The sequence below is a fragment of the Diceros bicornis genome, chromosome 3 (genome assembly GCF_020826845.1).
Source record: "Diceros bicornis minor isolate mBicDic1 chromosome 3, mDicBic1.mat.cur, whole genome shotgun sequence".
NCBI lineage: Eukaryota > Metazoa > Chordata > Mammalia > Perissodactyla > Rhinocerotidae > Diceros > Diceros bicornis.
Genome location: NC_080742.1, coordinates 8,210,541 through 8,238,266, shown reverse-complemented (window position 1 = coordinate 8,238,266; position 27,726 = coordinate 8,210,541). Strand labels below are relative to the sequence as shown.

At 36.7% G+C, this 27,726-nt stretch overlaps 1 protein-coding gene across 2 annotated transcripts in view; it reads right to left on the bottom strand.

Annotated features, from left to right (window-relative positions):
• The window catches only part of VPS41 (VPS41 subunit of HOPS complex), a 171,599-nt gene that overhangs the window by 81,573 nt on the left and 62,300 nt on the right, over positions 1-27,726 (bottom strand). For both annotated transcript variants that reach the window (XM_058570676.1, XM_058570683.1), the window contains exons 5-7: positions 22,957-23,031; positions 14,498-14,560; positions 11,312-11,377 (exon numbers count right to left, since the gene is read on the bottom strand). In XM_058570676.1, the coding sequence (XP_058426659.1) occupies positions 11,312-11,377; positions 14,498-14,560; positions 22,957-23,031 (204 nt within the window). The remainder of the gene's footprint in view (positions 1-11,311; positions 11,378-14,497; positions 14,561-22,956; positions 23,032-27,726) is intronic.

The window sequence follows — 27,726 nt, the reverse complement described above, 5'->3', positions numbered from 1 at the left end:
AAAATCTTATTATGGATCCCGCAGGCATAACAGAGCCAGTTGTTCATGCCAAATACCTTGGCTCTGTTTTTCAGTTCACAGCTATCTGAGGATACATTTCCCAGGGCTGGGTTCAAGGTCGGACCCCTTCATCAGCAGAGTGGAGAAAACACAAGTGCCATCCACTGGGTGATTAAACTTGAATTAACGTTCTGTGTGATGAACAAATATCTCCAATTTCAACTACACATGATCTCAGTCATAGATGACTGCAGAGAGATCTGTGCACAGAGAAGATACGAAAAAGAAATACAAAACTGCTAAGTTTTGAATGTTTGAATAACATAAAAAGTCACCTAACAGAGGTTTATATATGTGAAGAAGCACTTCTCTCAATTCTAAGTAAAGCGAAGGGGCAAAAAATAAAGAGGACACTATCTGCAGAAGAGCCAAGTCAAATGAACCTGCCTTTAACTGGGCACGCTAGCCAGTCCTTGAACTTCCATAGAAGGGGGAGCACTGATGGTTTTGGGGCAGAACCACATCCATGTGATAGCATGTATTTGTCCTTTTTTTTTTTTTTTTAACACACTTTAGTGTCTACTCTAAAGTCTCATTATGACTCCTACATAATGCCTCCTTGGGAACAAGAATAATTACTCCAGATTTAGCCAAAATTGGAGAAAAGGCTGCAGGCTGTTCAGGAAGCAGCAATAATTTGCGCTCAAACTGACAATAAATATCAAATGGACAGTCTTCATTGTCCTGGCTTCTATGGTAATATTAAAAGCTGCCCCAAGCAAAGAATACAATCAGGCAAATCACAAAGGAAGATATATAAGTGGCTAGTAAATAAAAATGTTCAAAATCACTAATAATTCAAAGAAGTTACAACATAGAACAACAGAGTATCTTTCTCTGTATATCAAATTGGCAAAGACAATGTGGTCAAACAGGTACTTGCACACACAGCTTGTGTAAATTGCTATGTTTTCTGGAATGCAACTTTACTTGCCAGTATGTATCAAAAGCCTAAAAAATAAACATAATCTTTGACTCAGTAATTCCAATCCCAGGAATCAGTGCTAGGAAAACATTCAGAAGCACAGACAAAAAGTTCACGCCCAAAGATTTCTCACTTCATTGCAGCATGATTTATGATAACCCAGAACTGGATACAATCTAATGGTCTAATAATATGAGAATGGTTAAGAAAATTAAATAGACAGAATGAATTCCATCTAGTCATAGGATGGACTATTATGTAACCATTAAAGAATCTTTGAGCTAAGATTAGACTTCAATAATGTAGGGAATTTCATATGATTTACAATGTGAAGTTAAAAAGAGATCCAAAATAGCTGAGATTACTTTATACATTCTTTTATTATTGCTTTTGATTATAAAAGTAATGCATGTTTACTACAAAAAAAAAAAAAAGCAGAAAACAAAACCCAATGAAGGCCAGAAAGAACACTCAAAATCCTGCTCAGACATTGTTAATATGTAAATATTTAATACTGTTAATAATTTGGTGTATAGCCTACCATGAATATTGCTACATAAATACGTTACATACCTACAAAAACATGAAATCAGACCATACATACATTTTCATAAAGTACTATAATAGAAGCAATCTTAGCAAATGTTGGGCATTTCATTTGTCTCAACTGAAAGAGAAAAGCTGACATCCAGGAGCTGGCCTGGCACTCAAAGCTGGGCCTTGGTGTTCTCCAGGTGAATATACACAATTTCACAGACACCAACATCAGACAAGGCCTTGTGCCCAAGAAGGATCAGAACAAAAACAAGATCACGCCATAATCATGTCTAAACACAGACAAAATATGAACATTTTCCAAGCCACATAAATGACCAAAGCATCCCCCTGTCCAGGCTAAAGAGAGAGACCTCTGCTGCTTTACCGATGATGTCTTTAGCCTTGATTTAGTCTTTCCTCCTCCTAGATAAGATTTATTAGGATACCCAATGGTAGGATTACTCTTGCTTCCTGACAGCATCCAATCTAGAGCAAAGCCCTGCTTCCTTAAATCCGCCCCAAATCACCTCTCACCAGCCCCAACCCTGTAATACCTTCTTTCTAATGCCCTCTTCCTCACACCCCTCGGTGTGCTCCTGGTGATCTCTGGCTGCAGGGCACTGACACAGCTAATTCACTATTGGTAGACATTTAGTTTGTTCCAATTTTCCCTGTTACAAACATCAAAGAAGAATGTTGGCTGAAACTGAATTAGAAAACTGAAAGGAAGCAAACGAACAAACAATAGCGGGGGAAAAGTTCAAAATGGTTAAAAACAAAGAATTGCAAAACTACCCCATGGTGATACATATATAATGCATATATATGTATGTATATATATTTATGTATATATGTATATGTATACACACATATACACATTTTTTCCCTCTCAGAAGACTTGGAATACGTAGTTTTCTGCTAAATCACTATTCTGATTAAGGGTGTTATTGACTAACTGCTTTCCACCAACAGCATTTCACCTATCTAGTTTTGGAAACATACTGCCGTTCCTGAAATCCAGATACTGTGTGTTCACAGCACCAATGTGGACCCTGACACAAAGCTGTGTTCAAGAAGCAGATTCAAGCCAACCAATCCTGTGAAATGACTGTGATTTAGTTTGCTCTGGTGCTGCCAACTTACAATGGCTGCAATTGTGACCCCTTGGTTTATATAGCCTTATCTTTAAAAAAGAAGAGAGAAAAAGGAAAAACCTTTCCAACGTTAATGACAGTATTTAGTACAGCCTTACCTTAAAAAAAAAAGAGAGAGAGAGAGAACCTCCCAGTGTTAATGGCAGTCAATTAGTATTTAACCCCATAAGAAAACATGGTGAGCATTCTTAACTAGGCAAAGATTCCTGCACAGTCACTAACTATTCAAAATACTTAAGAACAATCACAATGCTCTTAACATGCAAAGGAAGGTATTTTCAGCAAGAAGCAAAGATGGTTTGATTGCTCTAAGAAGTTGCTCTAAGAACAAAGATGGTAGGCTTAACATCAGAATTCAGGGGGAAGCTGCAATCGATATGGAAACACTGCATATGGAAAAGTTAGCTGAACTCATTAAGGACAAAAGGCTTCTATTCTCAACAGGCTTTTGATGAATATGAAACAAGAGGGACCACTGCAGAAAATGAAGTTGCCATGGATCCACCTCAAGGACTCTGCGAGTCCTACATATTGACATGAAAAACGTGATTAATATTTGAGATAAATGAATTTAATTTTGAAAGCAATGAAGAACACCTACTTTTGAGACTAAAAATGATTTCTATTTTAAGCAATGGATTTCTATTTTTAGCCTCAGCCAGTTCAGCACATACAGAAAAACTCACCAAAATACACTTTTACAATATAGCTATTTTACAACTTGGTTTTACACACCTAAAAAATGTTTGTGAAGGTTACATTTGTGTGTTACTTCCTATTAATTGGTGGTTTTTAATCAATTTTGGTATGTTTACACCATGAAATGAATTTCTAGGAATGGAACCACAGTTTATAAGACAGTACCTGAAAGAAATGAAGGTATTTATTTACAGTGGTTCAACACGCAACCACTAGGACAGAAATGTGGTGGGTGCCTGTGAAGTAATGTGTGAGAAAAGTCTGCATGCAGAAGGCATCTGACCACTTGCCAAAATACCATCCTGGAGATGCACTGGACAGCAGACTGAGTGGGATATCTGACGTCAAATCCCTTTTAACCCCAAGAACCCCAGCTCCAATCTGACCAGAAGATAAGCAAACACAGAAGGAAGCACCTCTCCATATCATGTGTAGTGGTCACAGTGGCTCACTGTGCTGTCTGGATTCGAAGATTTGCATTATTACAAAAAGCTGCTCTACTGAATCCTCTACCGAAAGGGATTCAAAATGCAATCTGTTGTTTGCAAGTCCCTGTTGGAAACTTGAAGAACCTGCTTGATGCTACCACCTCTGTCCTTCAGGGAAAATTTGCCACAAGCCTTCAGCCCTGAACAGTGAAGCACTTCTAATTTCATTCACGCAGGTCCTTTCCTCGTTTGCTGACTGACATTTTCCAGCTTATAAAGCAACGTGTCCCTGCGGCCAGGTCCCCTCCTTCTATCCCATCACAACACCAAACAGCTGACTATTTTGTTTCTAAAAATGAACTCCGCTGCAAACAGCATCATGACAATTTAATAATTTGTCAAAGTAGTAGAACCAATTATTATGAAGTGTATTTCAGAGTTCAAAGGTAAAGGTCACAAAAGTTAAAGTTTATCTGCTGACAGAGAAGGTTGAGCAATTAAAAAAAACAAACCCAGACAAGATCTGCTTGGCAGACTTATTTCTAAAATAGAAACCTCATTGCTATGCTCATGTATTAGAATTCTTGCTACACAAGGAGGTTACACTTAAAAAAATCCATCAGTTCACGTGTTTGAAAGCTCTCTCCAATGGCAGTTTTAAGAGATATGCTTTTTCTTTTCTTTTTTTTTCCAACATGGAAACAAAACAGAATTTAGAATAAGCTTTTTGTGCTCATCTGTCAAGCAGGGGAGTCCATAAATCCAGCTACGGCATTCAACTACTAAGAAGTTACCTTGAAAACTTAAAAGAAAAGTTCATGCCAGCCAGAACTATAACCTCCTCTTCCTAGTCCCTGGTGGATAAGGAGCTCTCTTTAAAGACCTAAGAAGCTGGAACCTTAAGGAAAATATCAACAAATGTGTCAAACTACAATTTCTCTCCTACATTGCTATTTGGCAGAGCTATTCTGAAATGTATGTTCTAATTACTTTAAAAAAAAAGTTTCTATAGGAATAAAAATTTTTAATAAAATCAAAACAACCAAAATATTAAATTAGATTTCTCTTTCTTATGAAATGACATCACGAATGTCTCATCACAGGACTTCCACTTTTCCTAGTTCACTTCTCTAGTCTCTGTGCCACGTTCACCATTGTTTACAGAAGTTAGTATGTAATTCCAAGATTCATTTAGCTGTCAGTCTAGGGAAGATCAGTGTTCTTAAGGGTTAAGAATGCTTTTATTCCACATTACACCATCATCTGGCTAGTCTTTGCTCCAGTTTTTTTTTGAAGATTAAATTATTTCTTAAGGCAGAAGGTCATACATAACCTCTCAGTTACATGATATTTGTCTTGACTCTCTTTCCCCCCATATGATCTGCCATCTGCTCTAAACAGAGGTCCTGATATCTACAGTATATGATTATTGCAAGGTTATCATCATTTGCTAAATGTTGGACTCTTCAAACATGTTCTGCTTAGTTTATGGTGCTAGTTGAAATTGCAGTTGGAATGATCAGAGTTGCGACTGGGCCAACATAGCCTTGGTTTTTCTCACTTTTCCAAAGTATAAAATGCCATAACTCGGTTATAAAAGCAGCTCCTCCTAAAATCTACTAATACGTTCAAAATGAAAATAATCATCTCACAATAGTACCCCCTTCTTAATGTCATCTTCTAAAAGCCTTTTCCTTAGTTTTTAAAATCAAAGATATATTCCTTAATGAAATTAGAAATATTTCCTGAAATATTCAACTAAATAAATCTATTTTAAAACAAACAAAACACACTAATGCTAAAACCATGCAGCACAAGTGATCTTTAAAAGTGCATACCAAGCAGCAAAATTAAAAATAAACAAGTGAGACTACATCAAACTAAAAAGCTTCTGCACAGCAAAAGAAATAATCAACAGAGTGAAAAGACAACCTACAGAATGGGGAAAAATATCTGCAAACCATATACCTGGTAACGGGTTAATATCCAAAATATACAAAGAACTCATACAACTCAATAGCAAAATAATAATAATAATAATCCAATCAAAAAATGGGCAAAAGATCTGAACAGACATTTTTCCGAAGAAGATACATATATCAAAGGCCAACAGGTACATGAAAAGATGCTGAACATGACTAACTATCAGGGAAATGCAAATCAGAACCACAATGAGGTAGCACCTCACACCTGCTAGAACGGCTATTATCAAAAAGACAAGAGATAACAAATGCTGGTGTGGATATGGAGAAAAGGGAACCCTTGTGCACTGCTGGAGGAAATGTAAACTGGTATAGCCACTAATGGAAGACAGTATGAAGGTTCCTCAAAAAATTAAAAATAGAACTACCATATGATCCAACAATTCCACTTCTGGAAATATATCCAAAGGAAATGAAAACACTAAGATATCTGCACCCCATGTTCACTGCAGTATTATTTACAACAACCAAGACATGGAAACAACCTAAGCGTCCATCAACGGATGAATGGATAAAGAAGTTGTGGTGTCTACATATATACAATGAAATATTTTTCCGCCACATTTGCACATATTTTCCGCCACATTTGCACATATTTTCCGCCATAAGGCGCAATATTGTTCCGCCATAAAAAACGAGGAAATCTTGCTATTTGCCACAACATGGGTGACCTTGAGGGCATTACGCTCAGTGAAATACGTAAGACAGAGAAAGACCAACACCGTAGGATCTCACTTGTACGTGGAATCTAAAAAAAACCAAAAACAACAACAACAAAACCCCAAACTCATAGAAAGAGACTAGATTTGTGGTTACCAGAGGTGGGAGGGAAGGGGAAACCAGAGAAAAGTGGTCAAAACATACAAACTTCCAGTTATAAGATAAATAAGTACTAGGGATGTAATGTACAGCATGACGACTACAGTTAACACTATTGTACAGTATATAGGAAAGTTGTTAGAGTAAATCCTAAGAGTTCTCATCACAAGGAAAAAATTGCTTTTTCTTTTTTTGCTTTCTCTTTTTATTTCTCTTTTTATCTCTACATGAAATGATGGATGCTAACTAGTTTTGATAATCATTTCACAATATATGTAAGTCAAACCATTATGCTGCACACGTTAAACCTACACAGTGATGTATATCAATTATATCTCAATAAAATTGGGGGAAAAGTGCATACTATACATAGAGAAGGAAGAAATCTTTCCAGAGATTTCTGCAAACCACACCAACCTACTGGACATTTTGGAAATCTCTAGTTATTTAACCATATGTGCAAAGAGGTCACTACAGTTTACTGAATAAACACTACTTTTTTTAAACTACTTATTAAATATGTATTTACATAATAAACTTTAATGGAGCCAAAGAAATCAGTCAATAGCCTGTATGTTACAAGTCCCTGAATAGAAGACACACTTACATACCAACGTTTCTTAAGCCTCTAACCTAGGTAGGAGACATTATAATGGCTTTTTAAAAGGAAAGAACTCAAAATCAAAATGTTTAAAGAGGAGTTAATTTGTTTGTCATCCAATAATAATTATAGCAAAATTAGTCGTTCTAAAACCTAAAAGGCATACTGGCACAAGGACAGATATATAGATCAATAGAACTGAAAGTCCAGGAAAAAATCCTAACATTTATGGTTAACTGATTTTTGACAAAGGGACCAAGACAATGGCAAAGGAATAGTCTTTTCAACAAATGGTGCTGAGACAACTGGATAGCCATATGCGAAAGAATGAATTTGGACTCCTACCTTACACTATATTTGAATTTGGACTCCTACCTCACATCATATATAAAATTAACTCAAAGTAGACTCTAGAGCTAAATTTAAGAGTTAAAACTACAAACTCTTAGAAGAAAACACAGGCATAAATCTTCACGATCTTGGATTAGGCAGTGATTTCTTAGATACAACATCAAAAGCACAAGTGTCAAAAAAAAAAGGATAAATGGGACTTCATCAAAATTAAAAACTTTGATATTTCAAAGGATACCATCAATAAAGTGAAAAGACAACTCAGACAGGGAGGAATTTGCAAATCATATATTGACAAGGGACCTTTATGCAAGAATACATAAAGAACATTTACAACTGTCTAACAAAAAGACAAACAGCCCAATCAAAAAATGGGCAAAAAATCTGAATAGACATTTCTCCAAAGAAGATACGCAAATGGCCAATAAGCACATGAAAGATGCTCAACATCATTAGTCCTTAAGGAAATCAAAATCTAAACAATGAGATACCATTTTACATCCCCCAAATGACTATAATCAAAAAGACAAATAAAAGCGAGTGTTGGTGAAAATGTGGAGAAACTAAAATCCTCATATACTGCTAGTGAGAATGTAAAATGGTGCAGTCACTTTGGAAAACAGTTTGACAATTCTTCAAAGTGTTCAACATAAAGTTACCATATGATCCAATAATTCTACATTCAAGAAGAATGAAAATACATGGCCACACAAAAAGCTGTGTACATGAATGTTGACAGCAGCATTATCCATAATAGACAAAAGACGGAAACAACCCAAATGTCCATCAACTGATAATGGATAAATAAAATGATGTACCCATACAATGAAATATAATTTCGCCATAAAAAGGAATGAAGTATTGATACATACTATGACGCGGATGTACCTAGAAAACTAATGAAAGAAGCCAGACACAAAGGCCACATATTGTATGATTCTATTCACACAAAATATCCAGAAATAATATGAAATATCCATAATAGGCAAATTGATAGAGAAATGAAGTAGATTAGTGGTTGGAAGGGAAGGGGGACGATAAGGAGTGGCTGCTGATGGGTACAAGGTTTCTTTTTTGGGGTGATGAAAATGTTCTAAAATTAGAATATGGTGGGTTGCATAGCTCTGTAAATATATTAAAAACCACTGAACTGCACACTTTAAACTGGTGAACTTTACGGCATGCAAATTATATATCAATAAAGCTATTAAAAATCTGAGATAATTTAACATCACTTACACTGATACATACAATCATATGATTCTTCACTTCAAAATAGCACATATATACTTTTATCGAGCCTAATATACTAATCTCTTTACAAAATATACTAACCCTGTAGTGTGTTTTCTCTTTTAAATTATTTTAATCGAGAAATTCTAACTTAATAATATCATTTTTTGAAATAATAATTTTTTGAAAAAATAATATCATTTTTCACCAGATGACCCGAACTATTTTTATTTTATACACACATAATCAAACATCTTTTTGTGCTTGGGAAGAAATATCTACAGATGCATTTCTGGAGAAGTGAATGGGAAAGAGGAGAAATAAGAATGCTCCGTCATAGAACACTGAAGACAGAAAAACTTGTCAAGTTTCAATGATAACCAAAGAGATGAACCAAATCCCTGATGTTCTCACCTGTTCAGCATTCGGTGAATTTTACTTATTTTACTACTTGCAACAACGTCTATCTTTGTATCAATTCTAACTTCTTCCCTCACTACCTCATCCGCACTTGGATGCTGGACTACGCTGTTGTTTGCATGATGCTCATGTACCTACTCAACGAATTCTGGCCCGAACAGCTACATTCACACTGTCCTTTCTACAGATGTCTATAAATTATATCAAATGCTAAGTATAAGGACAAAGAGTATGTTGTTGACACAGTTAACCCAGGCATGCTGCAGGTCGACAAGACACTCATGTGGCATAACTACTGTGGCAAACTTCATAAGTCTACAGGTACTCCTCACAGTATAAAAGCAATTATTAAACTCCACAAATAAGCTGGTTATTAAGAACACAAATCAACACAGAAAAATATCACCTTCTGAGTTTGAATCCTATCGCTTGGACATCACCACTCATATTATCTCTCATATTTTCTTTCATACCAATACCTTCAAGAAATAGAAGACAACTGTAAAATCTCCAACTCCTGAAATTGGAAATTGGAACTCAAAACTGCATCCTACACTAGGGAAATACTTAAACCAAAGTGATTTATCAATATTTTAAGTTATCAATATTTTGTGAGGGATTATTACTAAGAAGGCAGCAGATATCCTAGAAGCAGATCTCCAGCCCCAGTCAAGCCTTCAGATGACTGCAGCCCTGGCCAAAATCTACACTGAAACCTCACGAGAGGCTCTGAGCAAGCTCCACATAGGTAAGCCACTCTTTAAGTTTTGAACTGTGAGATAATAAAAGTTTGTTGTTTTAAGCCACTTAAGAAACAAATAAACAAACAAAACAATGGCTCACCATTCTTTATCCCCATTGAATTTTAAATAAAAACACAAGAGTTTAAAGTACAGCTAAGTGAATTTATGCTATACCTTACATAAAATTTCCTACTATAAAAGTGTTCAGTAAAGAAATACTTTAACAAGAGGAATTTTAAAGGTACTCTTTCCTGTGGTCAACAAAGACCAGTAAGGTAGCTGTTTTCAGCAGTGAATCAGCTGCAGATCTAAATAGAGAATGTTGGATTAAATCTGTAATTCCCACTGATTAATCCCATAGACATTTTTATGTGAGGCAATGAGGCTAGAACATAAGGATAACACAAGAGCTGTGGGTGGGAGGGAAGGAGCTGGCTCTCAATCAGAAACCAGAGCTGGTGCAATCTCAGCTTCAGGCTGTGGAATGGAATCGGCATCTAAGAACCTGCCACTCAACCATTACAATGAGCTAAAACCAGTGCCTGAGAAACGCTGGGTAAGCTAATGACCAGTATGCTTTCCTGCTCTATCATTCTATGAGGCAGCAGACCAAGGGAAAATGACTGATAACTATCATAAAACACTTGAAACCATTTGGTAGCTGAGCCTCAAAGAAGTCATTCCATAGCTATATGCTGCTACAGAAATAACCACAGACCACCTCCTTTTCACTGAGCTCTAAACTGAATATGAAATAATATTCAGAGTTCCAGTACAGTAGTAGCATTCTGTTACAAAATGGCTTAAAAAATATCACTGGTTAATAAAAACAGAAAAAAAATTAATGACATGTTATAAGCAGAAAGATTGTTTTAACTTTAGAATTTACTATATCTATAAACAAACATGTAAACATACAAAAAGATAATTTTGCTCTCTTATTTTTTAAATGGCTCTAAGATAATAAAATATGTCAGGAACATGTGAGTAAAAAATAACCATAATTGTTCTAAAGCTTTATCAAGGCTTGCAAGAGATTTTCTACAAGGGGAAAAACACTAGTTTATTTACTCTTTTGTTATTTTTAAATGCTACCTCTTTTTTGTGGAAGGAACAGTATTTCCAAATGCCAGATGGTAGTCTGAGTAACATCTTTTTCTCTCACCCTATAGCTACTCCAAAGGAATGTCAGGGAGAAGCACTGAAGCCACACCTCCCCCAAGAGGTGACGGTCTGACAATTTCATTACACTGTTATTTCTCCTAATGAATAGTCAGACATTAAAAAATTAAGCATAAATTAAAGAGAAAACGGAATCCCCTCAAAGACTGCATATGAGGGTAGACACACAGCGTTTACCTTCTTCCCTCCAGTCACGAACTGCTTGCAGCTGGATCTCACGAAATGCGGGTGCACGGCGATGATCTACAAGGGAACAAGGATCCCACACTGGTTTAGGAGTCACGGTTAAGCATGGAATGAAAACCCTTTATACATTCCAGGCAGCATGATCTAAAAATTATCCTTATATCTTGGTAGGAAGTAACCTATTCAGGTAAGATTCTGCAACAGCTGAGGATATCTGAGTTTTGCTCTTGTGTAAAAAGATTTCTTCTGTGGAGCCAGGTCAAAGCTAAAAAGATGAGAGTGAATTAGTTGTCGTTTCTGGCTGAGTGGGACCCTTTAAGTGGGTCTCCATCCTCAGAGACAGCAAGGGAGGTCAGTCAAGGCAGCAATTGTAACTGAATACAATTCTAATACAATAGAAGAAACACAAAGAAAGAACCTGACTATCTCCTTGCCCGGATGCCTTCCAATGACTGAGGGTACCAAATGGACAAGGTGGGGCAATGCAGCCTCACAGATACACAAGGTAGTTACACCAAGACCCCGTCAGTGTGAGAGGCAACATTCAGGACCTGCCTCAGTTCCTGTCCCCCTGGTTCTCATTCACTTTCCACTCAGCCAATCTCCTCCCAACCCCTTAAACAAGTTTCTCCCAAGGCTGCTCCACCCCTCATCACTGTTCATTTCACGTGCCAGTGGCTTTCTGAAGGCCTAGTGGCTCCACTCAGAGCAAGCCCGTCTTCGGGGCTCCCCTTTTGTGGCTGATAAGCCTGCACATGCTCTACTCCTTACCTTTTTAGCCCCAAACCCAGGTCATCACTGACTAATGCATTTTGCTTTTTCCCTAACCCAACATACAGAATATTTCTAGACATTAAAAAAAAAAAATCCACACAATTATACTTCCATCAACCTTCAACTAAATACATTTTATATTCAAATTAATTGACTAAAACATTTTCATCCTCCAATGGAATAGATTCCTCTTCCTATACTGTCATTTTTAGGGCTTTCAGCACATGACTCCTCGTTTCTCTAATCATTCCTTTCTCCCGAGTTAGCTCTTTTCTAATCTGCCTGAGATACCAATATTGAATCATTTACACATGCTGTTAGAGTCCTTTTAGCTCTCTTATAATATGTAACTCTAGAGAACAACTGTTATTCCAGACATCCCCATGCTCCTCAGTCACACTACCTTATCCCTTTCTCCTCTTCTGCTCTAAGGAAACAAGGTCACTGCGCAGCTTAGCAAACAGTTGGGCTCAGTCTTACCTCCTCTGTGCCTGTCTCACAGGCAGAGGCTGCAGGACCCTTTTCCAATGTTTCCCACCCACCCCATGAGGTTGATCCCATTCCTTAGTGCTGCTCATTTAAGTACTCCCTTTCTTTTATTTTCAATCTTTCCCCCTCTACCGATTTTTTACCATCAACAAAAACATGATCTGCAGAAATCTTCCCTGGACACTGCCTCTCTATCTACCAGATGATCTCTCTTCTTCATTACCAAATTTCTTGAAAGAAGAGTCTACACTAGTTGTTTCTACTTCTTCATCTCCAATTTACTTCTTGGTACAGGTGACCCTCCTGCTCTTGAAACTGTCCTCACTAAGGTTGTCAGTAACTTCATAATCACCAAATAAAATGCCGTTTCAGTCCTCACCTCATTTAATCTCCACACTGCCTTTCACACTGCTGCCTACTGCTTCCTTCTGGAAACCCTCTCTCCTTTGGCTTCCCTGACACTACTCTTCTGGATTCCTCTGGTCCCTCTAACTGATTCTTCTTAGATTCTTTGCTGTTTTTTTATTTCACTGCCTGAATCTTTAAATTAGAGTGTTCCAGAATTTCACCATCAGTCGTCTTCTCTTCTCACTGTTTAGCTTTTAACTGGATAAATCTTTAAAAATGGCTTCATCTTACTCAACTGTGGTTATCAACTTTGTGTTTTTAGGGCCAATCCCCATCCTGAGCTCCACACTCATGTCTCCAAAACCTTTATAACATTTCCACCAGATGTACCAGTTATGTAAACTCAAGACCAAACTAGCAATGTCCTTACTGAAATCATCCCTTATTGCAATTGATGACATTCCCACACACTATTACCAAAGCAAGAACCTGCATTTACCCTCAGCAACTCCATCTTTCATTACCCTCATCCAATCCATCACCAAAGTTTGTTAAGCCTACCTCCTAAAGGCTTTTCATCTCTTCTACTCCATCTTGAATACTCACTATTGCTCTTTTTATTGAGATCCTGTAATGACCTGCCTAGAGTACTGCATTAGCCTTCTAAATTGCCTCTTGTCCCCAATCACTCTCCTGCTTAATCCACCCTCCATTCTGGCAGATTTAGCTTTCTAAAACACACATTAGATCCTATCTCTCCTTCACCTGTTAATCAATAAATGTTTGAATAAAGAAGTGAAAAAAAATTAATAACTGCTTTCTTTAACTACTATAACAGTTGTTACAACTATAACAACTGGTCCTCCTGCCTCATGTCTATCAGCCCTCTAATTTATACTGCATACAGCTGCCATAATAATTTTCTTTAAGCTTAGCTCAGTTTCTGTCACTTCTTTGCTCTTAAACATTCAATAATTTCTCCTTATCTACTAGATGGAGTCTAAATTCCTTAGCCTGAATATAAAACCAGCCCCAATCTGCCTGCACAGCTGTCTTGCCAACTCAGTATTTTATGCACCATCTAAACTAGACTATTTGCCACTTTCTGAACACAAGTTGAACTTTCTACCCTCTCCATTTCTATTATACTGTTCTTCCACATGGAAAGCCAGCTTCTCCAACTGCTCTGTCCATTTATTAAAGCCCAGTCAAACATTACTCCATCTATCAAGTCATTACTGAATAGCTAGAAGTAACTTTTCTCAGCTTTGGACTCTGTGTTTTTACCTCTTTGAGTATTTAACCACAAATCATGTGTGCGTGTGTGTGTATCATCTCACGCACTACGACAACAGATTCCTGAGGACAGACTAGGATCACAGTCATACAGTATAGTATATCTCCTGTACTCCTTCACAGCATCAAACAGTATCTAGTATATTGTAAGTAGTGAATAGATACTTACTGACAAAATTAATGCAAGATTGGTAGTGCTCAAAGTATTGTAATCCTTATTGCCTTAGTTGAGAAAACCCTTAGAAAAATTAAAACTTACTGAATACTTACTTTAATGGGACAGTCAAAAGTCTCGTGAAATTCTTCTCCAGAATACAGTCCAAACACCTGCACCTAAAAAGTAAACAGAGCCTGTCAGTTCCCCAGGACAGCAACAAAGACGGCTGCTGAGTCAGTGAGAACACATTACTGTCAATAAAAAAAAAGTGGAACATTTAATCTGAGGCCTTTGTGATCTTTATTAAATATCTAATGAAAACACTTATATCAGGGTGAGAGGACTCTGCTGCAATTAAGCTTTTATAAGCATTTCACGAATCGAGTTCCCTTTACTCAACACCAATTGGTTTTATTAAATGGATACCAACTTTTAAAAATGAAACATATATGAATAGGTTATTCATACTCTTCCGTGAACTTCCCATAGGCTATTCCTAAAGGAATTATTTCTTCCTTCCCTTAAAAGAAAAAGGAGCTTCTTTTTTGAGTCATATATGTATGTATATAAATCAACCATGCAGATCAATGAGGCAGGAGATTAGGTGAATGGCACTTCATTTACAATCTTAACGCTGAATCTCCTAAGTGCATAAATGTAAGGTTTCAGTTTCTACTTATCAGTGCCTCCCTTAAAGTTGTTCCAGGCTACTTTATTCATACTTAATCTCTTTTCTGAGTGGTTTTCTTAAAAAAACTGAATAGTATACATATTGTAAAGGGTACAAATCATAATTTTACAGCTTGACAAATTTTTATGACATGAACATACCCCTCCAACCACCACCCAGATCAAGAAATAGAACCCAAGAAGCTCCTGGGTGTCCCTTCCCAGTCAATAACACCCTCACAAACTAAGCACTACCCTGATAGATAAGTTGTGCTTATCTATCAGCACACCATAGCTAAGTTGTGCTGGTGTTTGAATTTTATATAAATGGAATCATAAACTATTTCACTGTCTTCTTTCACTCAACATTTTCTTTGTGAGATTCATCCACACTGTTGTATACAGCAGTTGCTGGTGCTTTACCATTGCTGTGTAGTATTTCAGTTTATGAATATATCGTGATTTATGTATCCATCTTCTATCAATCATTTGGTTTGGTTCCAGGTTGAGGCTATTATGAATAATGCTGCAATGAACTTTTGGTGTACTTATATACACATTTATGAAAGGTATGTAACTAGGAATGGAACTGTTGAGTCACAGGTTATGCATCTGTTCACATTCAATAGGCAGCAAAACTATCTGACTAAGTGGTTTTGATCAATTTACACACTCACCAGCAAAGGATAAGAACTTCAGCAGTTCTCAAACACTTGGAACTATCAGGGCCACTTAAAGCTATTTTCCAACATTTGGGAAGTGCTCATTTTTTCTAGTCTCTAGAAGAGTGGAATTATTCCTTCTTTAAATTTTGTAAGAATTCACTAGTGAAGCCATCTGGGTCTAATGGCTTCCTTATGAGAATGTTTTTAATTACAAATTCAATTTTTTAAATAGATATAAAACTGTTCAGACTTCGGATTTCTTCTTGTTTTTACCTTGGTAAGTGGTGAGTAGTTCATTTTTGCAAGTTCAAAGAGGAAAAGTTACTCATGTTATGATATAATATTTGGAGACAAATTCATTAAAAGATAAAATTTTTAGAACACTCCATTCACTTTGTAACTACTGTGTTTATACTCTTGTACCAAGTAAGTTATTTGGGTTCCAAGAACAGCACATTGTACAATGTAACATAGAGGGAACCTGATTTACCCTGAGGTAGTTTGTTAGAATGTATTCTTTTTTAACTTTCTTTTTTCTTTTTTTTTTTGCACTGAGGAAGATTCACCCTGAGTTAACACCCATTGCCAATCCTCCTCTTTTTTGCTTGAGGAAGATTAGCCCTGAGCTAACATTTGTGCCAATCTTCCTCTAGTTTTCTTTTTTTGTATGTGGGACACCACCATAGCATGGCTGGTGAGTGGTGTAGGACTGCGCCTGGGATCTGAATCTGTGATCCCAGTCCGCGGAAGTGCAAAACGCAGAACTTTCCACTTGGCCACGGGGCCGGACCCCAGAAGGTATTCTCGACATGGCAAGTACACGTATGCCCCACTACCACCTTGCTTCTCATTGTTTAAAGAGTGTAAATCAGTACTTTTATATAAATGCATAAGCACAGGATGCACTGAACTTCTTATAAAATAAATGGTGGTTAGCAAGCAGGAAAGAGGCATTGCATTCAGAGTTTTACTTTACCCCAGGGAAGGTTAACTTGATTGAGCCTAACAAATCCAAGAAAATTGGGTGAAAATTATGGGAGGTACTGTTTATCATCTGAAAGAAGTTACCTCAGTATAAACTCATCCAGAACTAGAAAGTTTAAATTCTTCTAAAATAAGCAATTTCTATCCAATATAAAAATGTCACTTACAACAAGGTCCTGTGTCAAATTGTATAGTACTACTAATAACATATCTCTAAATGCTTCCACACGCTTTCCCTCAGTGGCTCTCAAACCTGACTGCACAGTTACAATCCCTGGATACTCATGGCCGGACCCCACCTTAGACAAATCGAACTTTCTGGTGGGGAGAAATTATACTTTCAAAGGTTCACAACTGACAGTATGTAGCTAGTGTTGAAAATCCTGCTCTACCTCATTTGGTCCTTACAGCAACACCGCTACGTATGACAGCAAACACCATTATGCCCGTTTAACAGGCAATTCTACAGAAAAATAAATGACTTGCCTAAGGTCACAAAAAGCAAGAAGAGTGTTCCAAGCCCTATTCCTCTACACTCTATCATTGTATGAAACAGCCTAAAATACGCAAATAAGAAAGATACCTTTCTACATGAAGTGTAAGAAAAGTAGAACAGAAAAAAACATTCAAAAGCCTCAAATATTTGCCGAACTAAAGTGAAGGTGAATATCAGATTTTAAATTAGGTAACCCTATGACAGAAGTTGAAATTAAATGAGGCAGACTCTTTATTCAAACGGATAAACTTCCTGTTGCCTATGGCAGGGTAAAGGGGATTTTAAGAACAAAAGGTAAGTGATTTTATTGTGGCGAAAAGTATGTGAGATGTAAACAAATGATGTATGAGCATGTTGAAAAAAACTAAGGTGTCAGTAAATGAGAAGATAAATATTTAGATTGTGAATCTAACAGTGAAAATTAAATTATAAATTTCCAGGGACAGACGCCCCTTTAGAAATTATGAACCCATATTAAAGACACAATAGTAGAGTGATAAGGAGGAATAAACAGAAAAGATAACAAATCACAGAAGTTCTTCACAAACAGGCAGATTCTCATCCTTGAGAACTAGTCAGAAGCAAAACTGCCGCTGTCACACCCAGAGAAAGGGCGGGAGGAGCATCTGCTGAAGGCGGTGAAGCAAGGTTAGAGCTCCCAGGTCAGGCTCTACTGCCATGTTCAACTGCATAGCATTGTCCTCAACTGTCCTTATTTTCTGCTTCGGTATGGAAAACACTGTAACTTCACAAGACAAATTTCATAAATGTTATCAATACAAGCAGGGTGATTTGTAAAACCTTCAATGTTGGGGCCTGCCCAATGGTGGAGCTGTTGAGTCCACGCACTCCACTTCAGCGGCCCAGGTTCGCAGGTTCGGATCCTGGCATGGACCTATGCACCACTTATCAAGCCGTCCTGTGGCGGCGTCCCACATATAAAGTGGAGGAGGATGGGCACGGATATTAGCCCAGGGCCAACCTTCCTCAGCAAAAAGAGGAGGATTGGCAACAGATGTTAGCTCAGGGCTAATCTTCCTCACATACACATACACATACACACACACACACACACACACAAAACCCTTCGATGTTTCAGTTCATTTCACTAATGAGACAGCCCAAACTAGGTGGTCACAAGTTATACTACTAAAGCAATAAAATCCAAAACAATTCTCATTCATTTCCTCTCTCTATATATATATTTATTTTGCCATTTTGTCAGTGAATATCATACTCCCTTGCGAAAGGAATCCACTGAATGATAGCCCAGAGAGCTTTGGTTTTTAGGTATATCCCATTTGATATAAGAATCACATATTTAAAGGTTAAAGCAGAGAGGATCCTTTTGAAAATGGTATCCCCTATAGGAGCCCTAACAACCTCCCCCAACTTGTCACCAAAATACCCAATGAAGAAAGAAAGAAAATTTAGAGCAGTTGGCCTTATAGTCAACCTACTGCAAAGTCCTGGAGGATTTCTCATCAACTACAAACCCACAGAGCCACGTGAGGACCACAGAAGGTATGTGATACATGTTTTACTGCCTGAAATAAAGAAAACTTACCCTCATGAAACAATAAGGAAGGTGTGTATCCTTCTCCACTTTAGCATGGATTTCTAGGTATTTGCCAACCAGAAAACTGGGCGACAGTCCATCTGATGTAGAGGAACTATGAGTGAGGCGCCCAGAGTGTCAGACAACTCTCCCAGTTAGTACTTTTCATGTAACAGCCTTTCTCCCCAGCTTCCAAATAGCAACAGGTCAAGAATTAGAACAGGGATGAAGGAGTAAACTGTCATTCCATCTAGGGCGGTAGCTGACAGGACGCTCGCAGGGGAGGTTGCTGGTTTTCATATTCTCCACCTGCACAGGGTGTCAGAGACTGGGAAGAGATGACTGGAGAAGCTCCCACTTCACTCTGGGGGAGCTGCCTTCACTGAACACTGCTAGTCAGATGAAACTGGGCTCATTAACAGCGCCCCTGCGTGGAGCTAAGAAGGTGATTGTACCACACCCAAAATGATAACAAGGAGGGCCAGGAGCAATCAGACACTGAATCTGTTTGCTAACCCAGGTTCCGAAAGAGCTCTTCTCCTTGTTGTGGACTGCACAAACCAGCAACAAAAACGGACGCAAGGTCTCTAAAAAGAATACCACAGCACATAATTCCAACAACGCGGAGGGAGAAAAACCACACTTTTAAAAATGTTTTAATGGTAACCAGAAAAGAAAGAAAAACTAGAAAACCGTTTGGCAACTTCAATAAGAAGAAAAGATCTCTAAGAATCTGGAGCAGAAAGATAGGATGATGATGACAATAATAGTTAACAATTACTACGCGTTTCTTTTATTCCAGGTACTATTCCAAACAATTTACACATATTAATTCACTTATTCCTAATCATCAATGAGGTAGGTACTGTTATCATCCTCATTTTATAGAGGAGAGAACAGACTGAGGCACAGAGAGGTATGAATAACTTACCTGACATCCCACAGCTAAACGCGGCAGGATAACTCCCCTCCTAACCACTAGATCATACTGCCTGACACTCTAAGACATACAAGAAGTGGTAATTTTTTAAAAATTTAAATGTGAGGCTGATATGAAAATAGTGCTGGGAAAGATAGAAAGATTTCAGGAAAATTAAAAACGTAAAATGGAATAAAACTCTATTCCACAAAGCAAAACTGACTTTGGAATAAAAACAAATTAGCAAAGGAAATAAACAAGTACAGAAACTCTCCGTGACTATGAAGAAATGAGAGGATAAAAACAATGAGAATGCCAAGCACATATGTGGTAGGTGGGTGTGTGTCACACAATATGACCAATTTTTCTTACAACCGATATATTTTTGAAAGGAGAGGAAGAGTGACTAGTGCTTATCCATTCACCCTCTTACCTTGAAAGTTTAGGTATAATAACGCAGAGAGGAAGAAGCCAGACTGCAACGGGTTAAGAAGTGAACAGTTAGCAATAAGGACAGTTGCTATATACTGAGAGCCGGCCATACACGCGGCACCAAGCATTCCCACGCAGGCCTCTCCCTGTGCCCACTGCCCAGCTGAGGAAGCAGAGGCACTGGGAGGGCCAATGATGCACCCAACCTAAGACAGCGGAAAGGGAACGCGGCCCAGGCAAGCGGAATACAGAGCCATGCTCTCAGCCTCTGCGCGATGCTGCCTCCAGCCTAAGTATTATTGAGTTTCTTTGAAGAAATGAAAACAAATGGAACTGAAGCAATAATCAAAATCATAACTGAAGTAAACTTTCCTGAAATGAAAACAATACTTCAGTATACGGATCAAAAGGACTTATGTGTTCTCGACAAAATTAATGAAAGTAGACCCGAACGAGACATAACTTAGCAAACTGAATTACAAGGGCCGTTTATTGTTGTTGTTGTTGTTGTTGGTATTATTATTAGTCTAAGCTCCAAGGCAGGACAAAAGAAAATTAAAAAGACTTTGTGAAAGAACAAATGTAGGCTGGCCTCAGACATGTCTACAAAAATAAAGGGCAGACAAAGGGAACAACATCTCCAAAATTTTGAGAGAAAATATTTCAACCTAGAATTCTATACTAAATAGATTCTAGTTTATGTGTGAAGGCAACATATGCAAGAGATCAGAAATAAACCTTGTATGTATTTATCCTGAAAGTTACCTAAAAATGTATGCCAGTAAACTGAAACTACACACACACACACACACACACACACACACACACACACACACACACGGTATATATGTGAGTATATCTCAAAATTTAGAACTCAAGCATAGAGAAGCTATGGAATAAAAAGACTAGAAATGAGCATCAGCTGAACGAACAGAGTAAATTTTTAAAAACTGTTAGAATTATGACTTTAAAACTGAATACAAATATCAAAGGTTATCCCTGTTTATGTTTATATTCTATTTAGAAGATAAATAATTATTTATCTAGGCATCTTTATACACTAAAGAAAGAAAAATCACAACAGCCACTTAAAGATGCATTTGATCTAGGTATCTGGAGTTTATCTCTGTAATAATCTTTATGTTCTTATCATCACTAACCACTTTACCAGATCATTCTATACTAGCTACTCAATTTTCATAACAGTGACTAACCCACGGTTAAGGGCTAGCTTACATAAATATGTGCACTGAAAGATTTATTTTAAATTCTATAAATGTTAATAAAACATATGAGAAAACCATTCTTAAAAGTGTATCATAGGTCTACACCAAAATATGGCAGTTATAAATCGGACTAAAATAGGAAAACAAGTATTTGACAAGAAATGTACCAGGAGATATCTGAGGGTCATCTCATTATCCACCAGACGTAGTAGTTAAAATATCCCACTTTTCCACATCAAATAATAATTCTTCAACATTTAAAGCTCTAAAAATTCCCAAAGCATCTTAGTAAAAATTCTTTTCCAATTCAAAAAACGAATATTCTCTTTTAACAAATTAGTTCAATTAAATTGGTTATCAGCCCAGAAGAAATTCCTCATCTTTAAGAAAACAAAATGAAGGTGATCTCTCTTTACAAATACATGAATACAAAAATGTTTCAAAAGTTTGGATAATTGTTCTCAATTTCTGCACATCCCAACTCCTCCCTCCTCTCTCGTTGACAGTCTGGTTCGTCTCAGAATTTCAGGAAGTACTGTGAAATTTGACAGCGCTTTTTAAAAAGCACAAGTGTTCCACTTCTGTTTCAAAAGACTCTCTGGGCAACATTAGGCTTGGATACATAAAATGCGCTCTTGTATGTCAAGAGGACTTCATTTTTCTTGTTAACAGATTAAATGGGTATAAACCTTTTACACTGAGTACATTGTTTTTAATTTACTCATCCTAATGGCCCATTGAATTTAGATCACGTAAAAAAATACAAAATTAGATTAGGAAATCTGCTCTATTCAGTCAGGAATATGTAAGATTCTTAATGCACTCTCTTCTTAAACTGTTCTTTTAGTAAAGTAGCTTAAATATGCTGTGCATTAGAATTTTATCATTGCAAACCAACATTAGAAAAGACTTCCATCGACTGAAAAACAAAAAAGACATTCTTATAAGTGGAAAATCAATCACCACAACCACTAAATGTCACAGCTCAACATCAGCAAGAAGCCCTGATAATTGTTCGTTATACACTGCACAAATGATGGATGTCCGTGGTCGAGGAAGTGGTGCCAGGTTTTTAGAAAACTGTACATATATTGATTTTACATTTATTTAATGTGGCCATTGTAAGACACTTTATTCTTCTGATAAACTATGATTGCTTATCAAAAGATTCTATAATTCAAGAGAAACATTCATAACTTGTGTGTGAAAATGAAAACCACCAGCCCACAGAAATCATGCCCACAAAATCCAATTTTGCGGATTTATGGCAGAAAGGCATTAAACTACTGTCTTGCAGGAACTGCAGACTAGTCACTGAAGTATAAGTGGCACAGCAGTAATGATTAAGGTGACATGTTCCCCTGCCACAGCTGTTAATCAGCTTAATACTAGTTACATTATTGACATTCTTGTAATTACTTTTCCTAAGGCACATTTGTGAAAAATATATTTTACTTTAATTATGAGCAATCGGAAGCAAGTCCAATACCCAAAAAGAATGATCAAGGTTCTCCTAATGCAGGTACACACTAAGCAGAGTGCTTTTCCGTGCACCTGGAGCTGAGTAAAATCAGTCCTCAGTGCCGGGGCAGTCCTTTCAACGTGACCACGTCAGCACCATACCTTGCCATCCTCTGAACACACGCCCATGTGTTCTCCACTTTCATCCAGACTAATCTGATTTATCTTCACAGGACTCTATTAAAGAAAAAAAAGTAAAACTTTAGGAAAATATATATCAACAATCAAATGCCTTGGCCCTTAGTAAAATTTAACTGATACAAGTTGTCTATTAGCTTAGATGCATGAGTCTGAGACATATTTTGTTTTTGCAAATGAAAATAGTAAAATACAGCTTTGTTTCCAGACTGATAATACACCCAGAAACCTAAGATTTCCCCAAATTACTTTTTCACATACTTTAAGTCCCAGCTAAAATGTTATTTTTCTTACGTTATACGCCTTTTTATTTGTTCTGTTCTATTTACTTTACACTCCTTAAATTCTATCCCAACAAAAATCCATTAAAAGAACAAAATAAACAAAAGCAAAAATAAAAATCATGATGCAAATAAAAATTTTAGTTGTTTAGTTTGGTTCACCAGCCAATCTATTTGTTCTTCTCTCATAAACTACTAAGTCAACTTTTAATTTATACTTTATGCTTGATACTTTCTATTGATAGTAACTAACTTTGTTATCCCCCATTCTTTTGAATAATCTCAAATTTAAAAATCTGTGAAGATAGGAATCAGGCTTTCTACTTTGGATTTATTTTCCAAAGAGTAAATACACAATTGTATTTTTAATATTTTTCACAGCTTTCCAGTTCTCTATGTAGCCAACTGTTTACTTCCTAAAATATTCAGACAGGTGGATTTTCTAATAGAAGTCAAAATCAGTGAATGCTGACAACGTTAAAAAATGGCAAACTCTTCTTTTTTATTTCTTCTTAAATAATGACAGTTTCCAACTATCTTACACAAAGTATGACAGGGACAAACTAACCATGAAAAGTAAGCCTTCGTCAATTACAACATGAGCTTGCAAATTAGTTTTTCAAAATATCTAATCTTAAAATAGTTTCGCTTGTTGATTAGAACAAATGGAAATATACAAAATTGAATGCTAGATCCTTCCCCAATGGAAAATATCTCAAAGCTAGCAAGCAAAGGTCAGGGCAGACCAAGAAGGCCACCCACTGACAGATGCTGTTGACAGATTCCCGTGTTACAGGCTGAGACGGCTGGCCACAGAATCCTTTCTTGTCCTGATCACCACACAGCATTCCTGAAATGCAGTCCATGAAAACCGATCTATCTCCTTAAAAGTTCCTAGAATGTTAGAAGAGGAAAAAGGAAGATAGATATTTGATCCATTTTACAGGAGAATAAACCATAGCCTGGGGATGAGAATCACAACAGAGACAGAGCAGAGCCACGGCCCCGACCGGGAGAGCAGTGGAGACGCGTCCTGCTAAGGGGATGTTGTGATGGGCAGTAAGCACGTGCAAAAGCAAAATGAAAGCTGAGCTGGGAAAGCACTGAAGCCACCACGTCTGGACTTCCGGCTGAGAAGTCCGAATGCTCAGCTTCTACAGTCTTCCATGGATAAATGCTTTCCTCACTGAATATCTTCTGTTAACAGTAATTCTGATCTTTTGTTCACCAAATAACATTTTAATACCCATTTTATTCTTGTCAAATATAAACCCCACATACCTCTGATTGTAATTTAATTGGCATTTGATTATAATCTACCTCAAATTACAATTTAATAAGTATATGTAGCCTGATGAATGCCAAGGTTTCCCATCCTGTCCAATATTCTATCCACATGTGACTATTTATATAGAAAGCTAAATTAGTTAAAATTAAACAAAATTAAAAATTCAGTTCCTCAGTTGCACTAACACATGCCAAGTCAGCAGCCACATGTGCAGCAGCTACTGTACTAGAAAGCACAGAGATCACAGAACGTTTTCATCACTGCAGAAAGTTCTATTGGACAATGCTGTTCCAGGCCTACAAAACAGCCCCAACGCTGAATGCAATCCTGCTTTGCAAGACCCTTCCTTACCACAACTTACAATCAGAAGTATATTTTCTTCCTATATACATGTAATTTGTGTCATTTGTTCTTGGACCTTCGTGCTGTTTCTCCTGCCTTAGAGTCTTTGCATTTGTTTGCCAGAGCCTGGAATGGTTTTCTGCCAGCTCTTCACTGGTAGTCATCTTCTCAGTGACAGTCTCTGGCCCCCTAATCTAAAATTTCAACATTTCACCCAAACATTTTATAACTCCCCGACCAGTTGATTTTTTTTCTCCTTAGCACTTACCACTATCTATCTTACTATGTATTTTACTTATTTATCTTATTTAATGTCAAACTCACTCACTAGAATATTAACTTCACTAGAGAAAGTTCAAAGAATAAAAAATTCCAATCATATACAAATTCTTCCAGAGAACAGAATAAAAAGGAAATGCTCCCCAACTCATTTTACCAGGCCAGCATAACCTTACAATAACAAAACTCAACAAGAATGCTAAGAGAAAGAAAAGTACAAGTAAATCTTACTCATGAACAGAAATGGAAAAATCCTAAGGAACATATTAATAAAGTCAGCATATACAGAACAGCCAAGTTTAATCCAGAAATACAAAGCTGGTTTAACATAGGAAATTAATCAACATATTATAATTTTCTGTATTAATAAAATAAACAGGAAAAACATAAGATCATCTCAATAGATGCAAAAAGTGTCTGATGAAACTTAACACCCATTCATGGTAAAAACTCTTAGCATACTAGAAGAAAAACTCCTCAATCTCACTTAATGGTGAGATGTTGAGAGCTTTTCCTTTGATATCTTTACAATATTGATTCTTCTAATCCACAAACATGGAGCATTTCTCAATTTACTAGGCCTTCTTGAATGTCTCTAATTTTTATACTTTCCCCCTTAGAGGTCTTGCACTTTGTTTTATTCTGGGAGTAGCAACAACAGGGAGCATCCTTTTCTTATTCCTGATATGTAAAATATGATTCCATTTATACAACATACAAAAATAGGAAAAATCATACAATAGTGTAAAGGGGTGCACATAGAAGGCATTAAACAAAAAAGAAAAGCTAAGCACTTATTACTACAAAGGTCAGTGCAGTGGGTCCTTCTAAGGGAATTGTCAGCAGGAGGGTCACATGGTCTATTCTTGACAGAGTGGTAGTGACATGACTGTTTGCTTTACAGCTATTTGTTTCACTGCACATTTTATGTACTTTTTAAAGTTATGTTTCACAATAAAAATAAACATCAGAAACGTTTAAATGAAATTAAAAAGAACTTCCCCATGAAAATGTGTGGGATCAATACCTTCGATTGGTTATTTCTCACCTTATGTTTTTTCCCGTAACTGTCAAGCTACTCAAATGTTCTAATTCTATTCTAGTAGTTTATATTTTCTCAGACGATGGTGCATTTCAAATTCTTGGTGATGAAAGTATTTTTTATTTTACTTTTTGTTCGTTTAATATTTTAATAATACTAATGATATTAATACTATTATTAACAGTAATACTACTACTAAGTTAACATTTACTATACGCTTATTATGCATCAGGCTCTATTCTAAGAGTTTTATACATATTATATCATTTAATCCTCACAGCAATTCTATGAGGTAGGTACCATTAATTTTCCTATTTCATATTTGCAAATATGAAAATATGTGCATAGCAATATCTTACATGTACACAAATATTTTATTCCCTTTTTTTTGATTATCCTTATAAGTTGCATGGGCATTTTTATAGAAGCAAGACTTTAATCAATTTGTTGTATTTTTAATATATTTTAATTTATTAATTTCTATTCTTATTCAATACTAATTTTTCTCTTTTTGTCTGAGAATAATTTTGTTGACCTTAATCTAATTTCCTTATATTAATATATTTCTTGTTAGCTGTAATCGCTCATTTGCTAATCATAAAGTAATAAAGTGTCTTGCACTTTCCTTTTCGTTTGGCTTTTTATAGTACATTTTTGCTCACATCTTTATTTTTCACTTCCATCGTCTTGTGAGATATGTGTTCTTCAAAGCTGAGGCTATTTTTCTTTTAGTAACAGAACATCTGGCCCATTTAGCATTATCATTATTTTATACTTTTTAGAATTATATTTCCCCACTTCATTATTATTCTTTTGCTATATTACTCAAATTGTTTTCTCTTGTCTATCTAGGAAGAATTTAGATATTGTTCATTCTATTTTTAACTTCTTAGTGATTATCTTTAAATTATTGTAAGTTACACTGGAATTACGTCTCCTCCAAAATAAACACAATTGCATTAACTGACTCATTTAGAAGATGAGCTATTTAGCATACATTCATTTACTACATCCTTCCCTTACTTATTTTAAAGTGAGAGTACAAATATTTTCTATTTCTTGGGTCACTTCAAATAGAATTGAAGAGAAAAGCTAGTTAATACATCAGTAAAAACTAAAATCTTAAACTACAAGTTCTAAGCACGAATTCAGAGAAAGAAACTGTTTCGCTATTAGGGTGTCCATAATTTTATTTTATTTTTGTGAGGAAGACCAGCCCTGAGCTAACATCCGATGCCAATCCTCCTATTTTTTTTTTTTGCTGAGGAAGACTGGCCTTGGGCTAACATCCGTGCCCATCTTCCTCTACTTTATATGAGACGGCGCCACAGCATGGCTTAACAAGCGGTGTGTCAGTGCGCGCCTGGGATCTGAACCAGCGAACCCTGGGCCGCCACAGCGGAGAGCATGCACTTAACCGCTTGCACCACTGGGCCGGCCCATGTCCATAATTTTAAAATGGATTCATGAGAGGTTATTAAAGATAAGGGATATTTACCCCT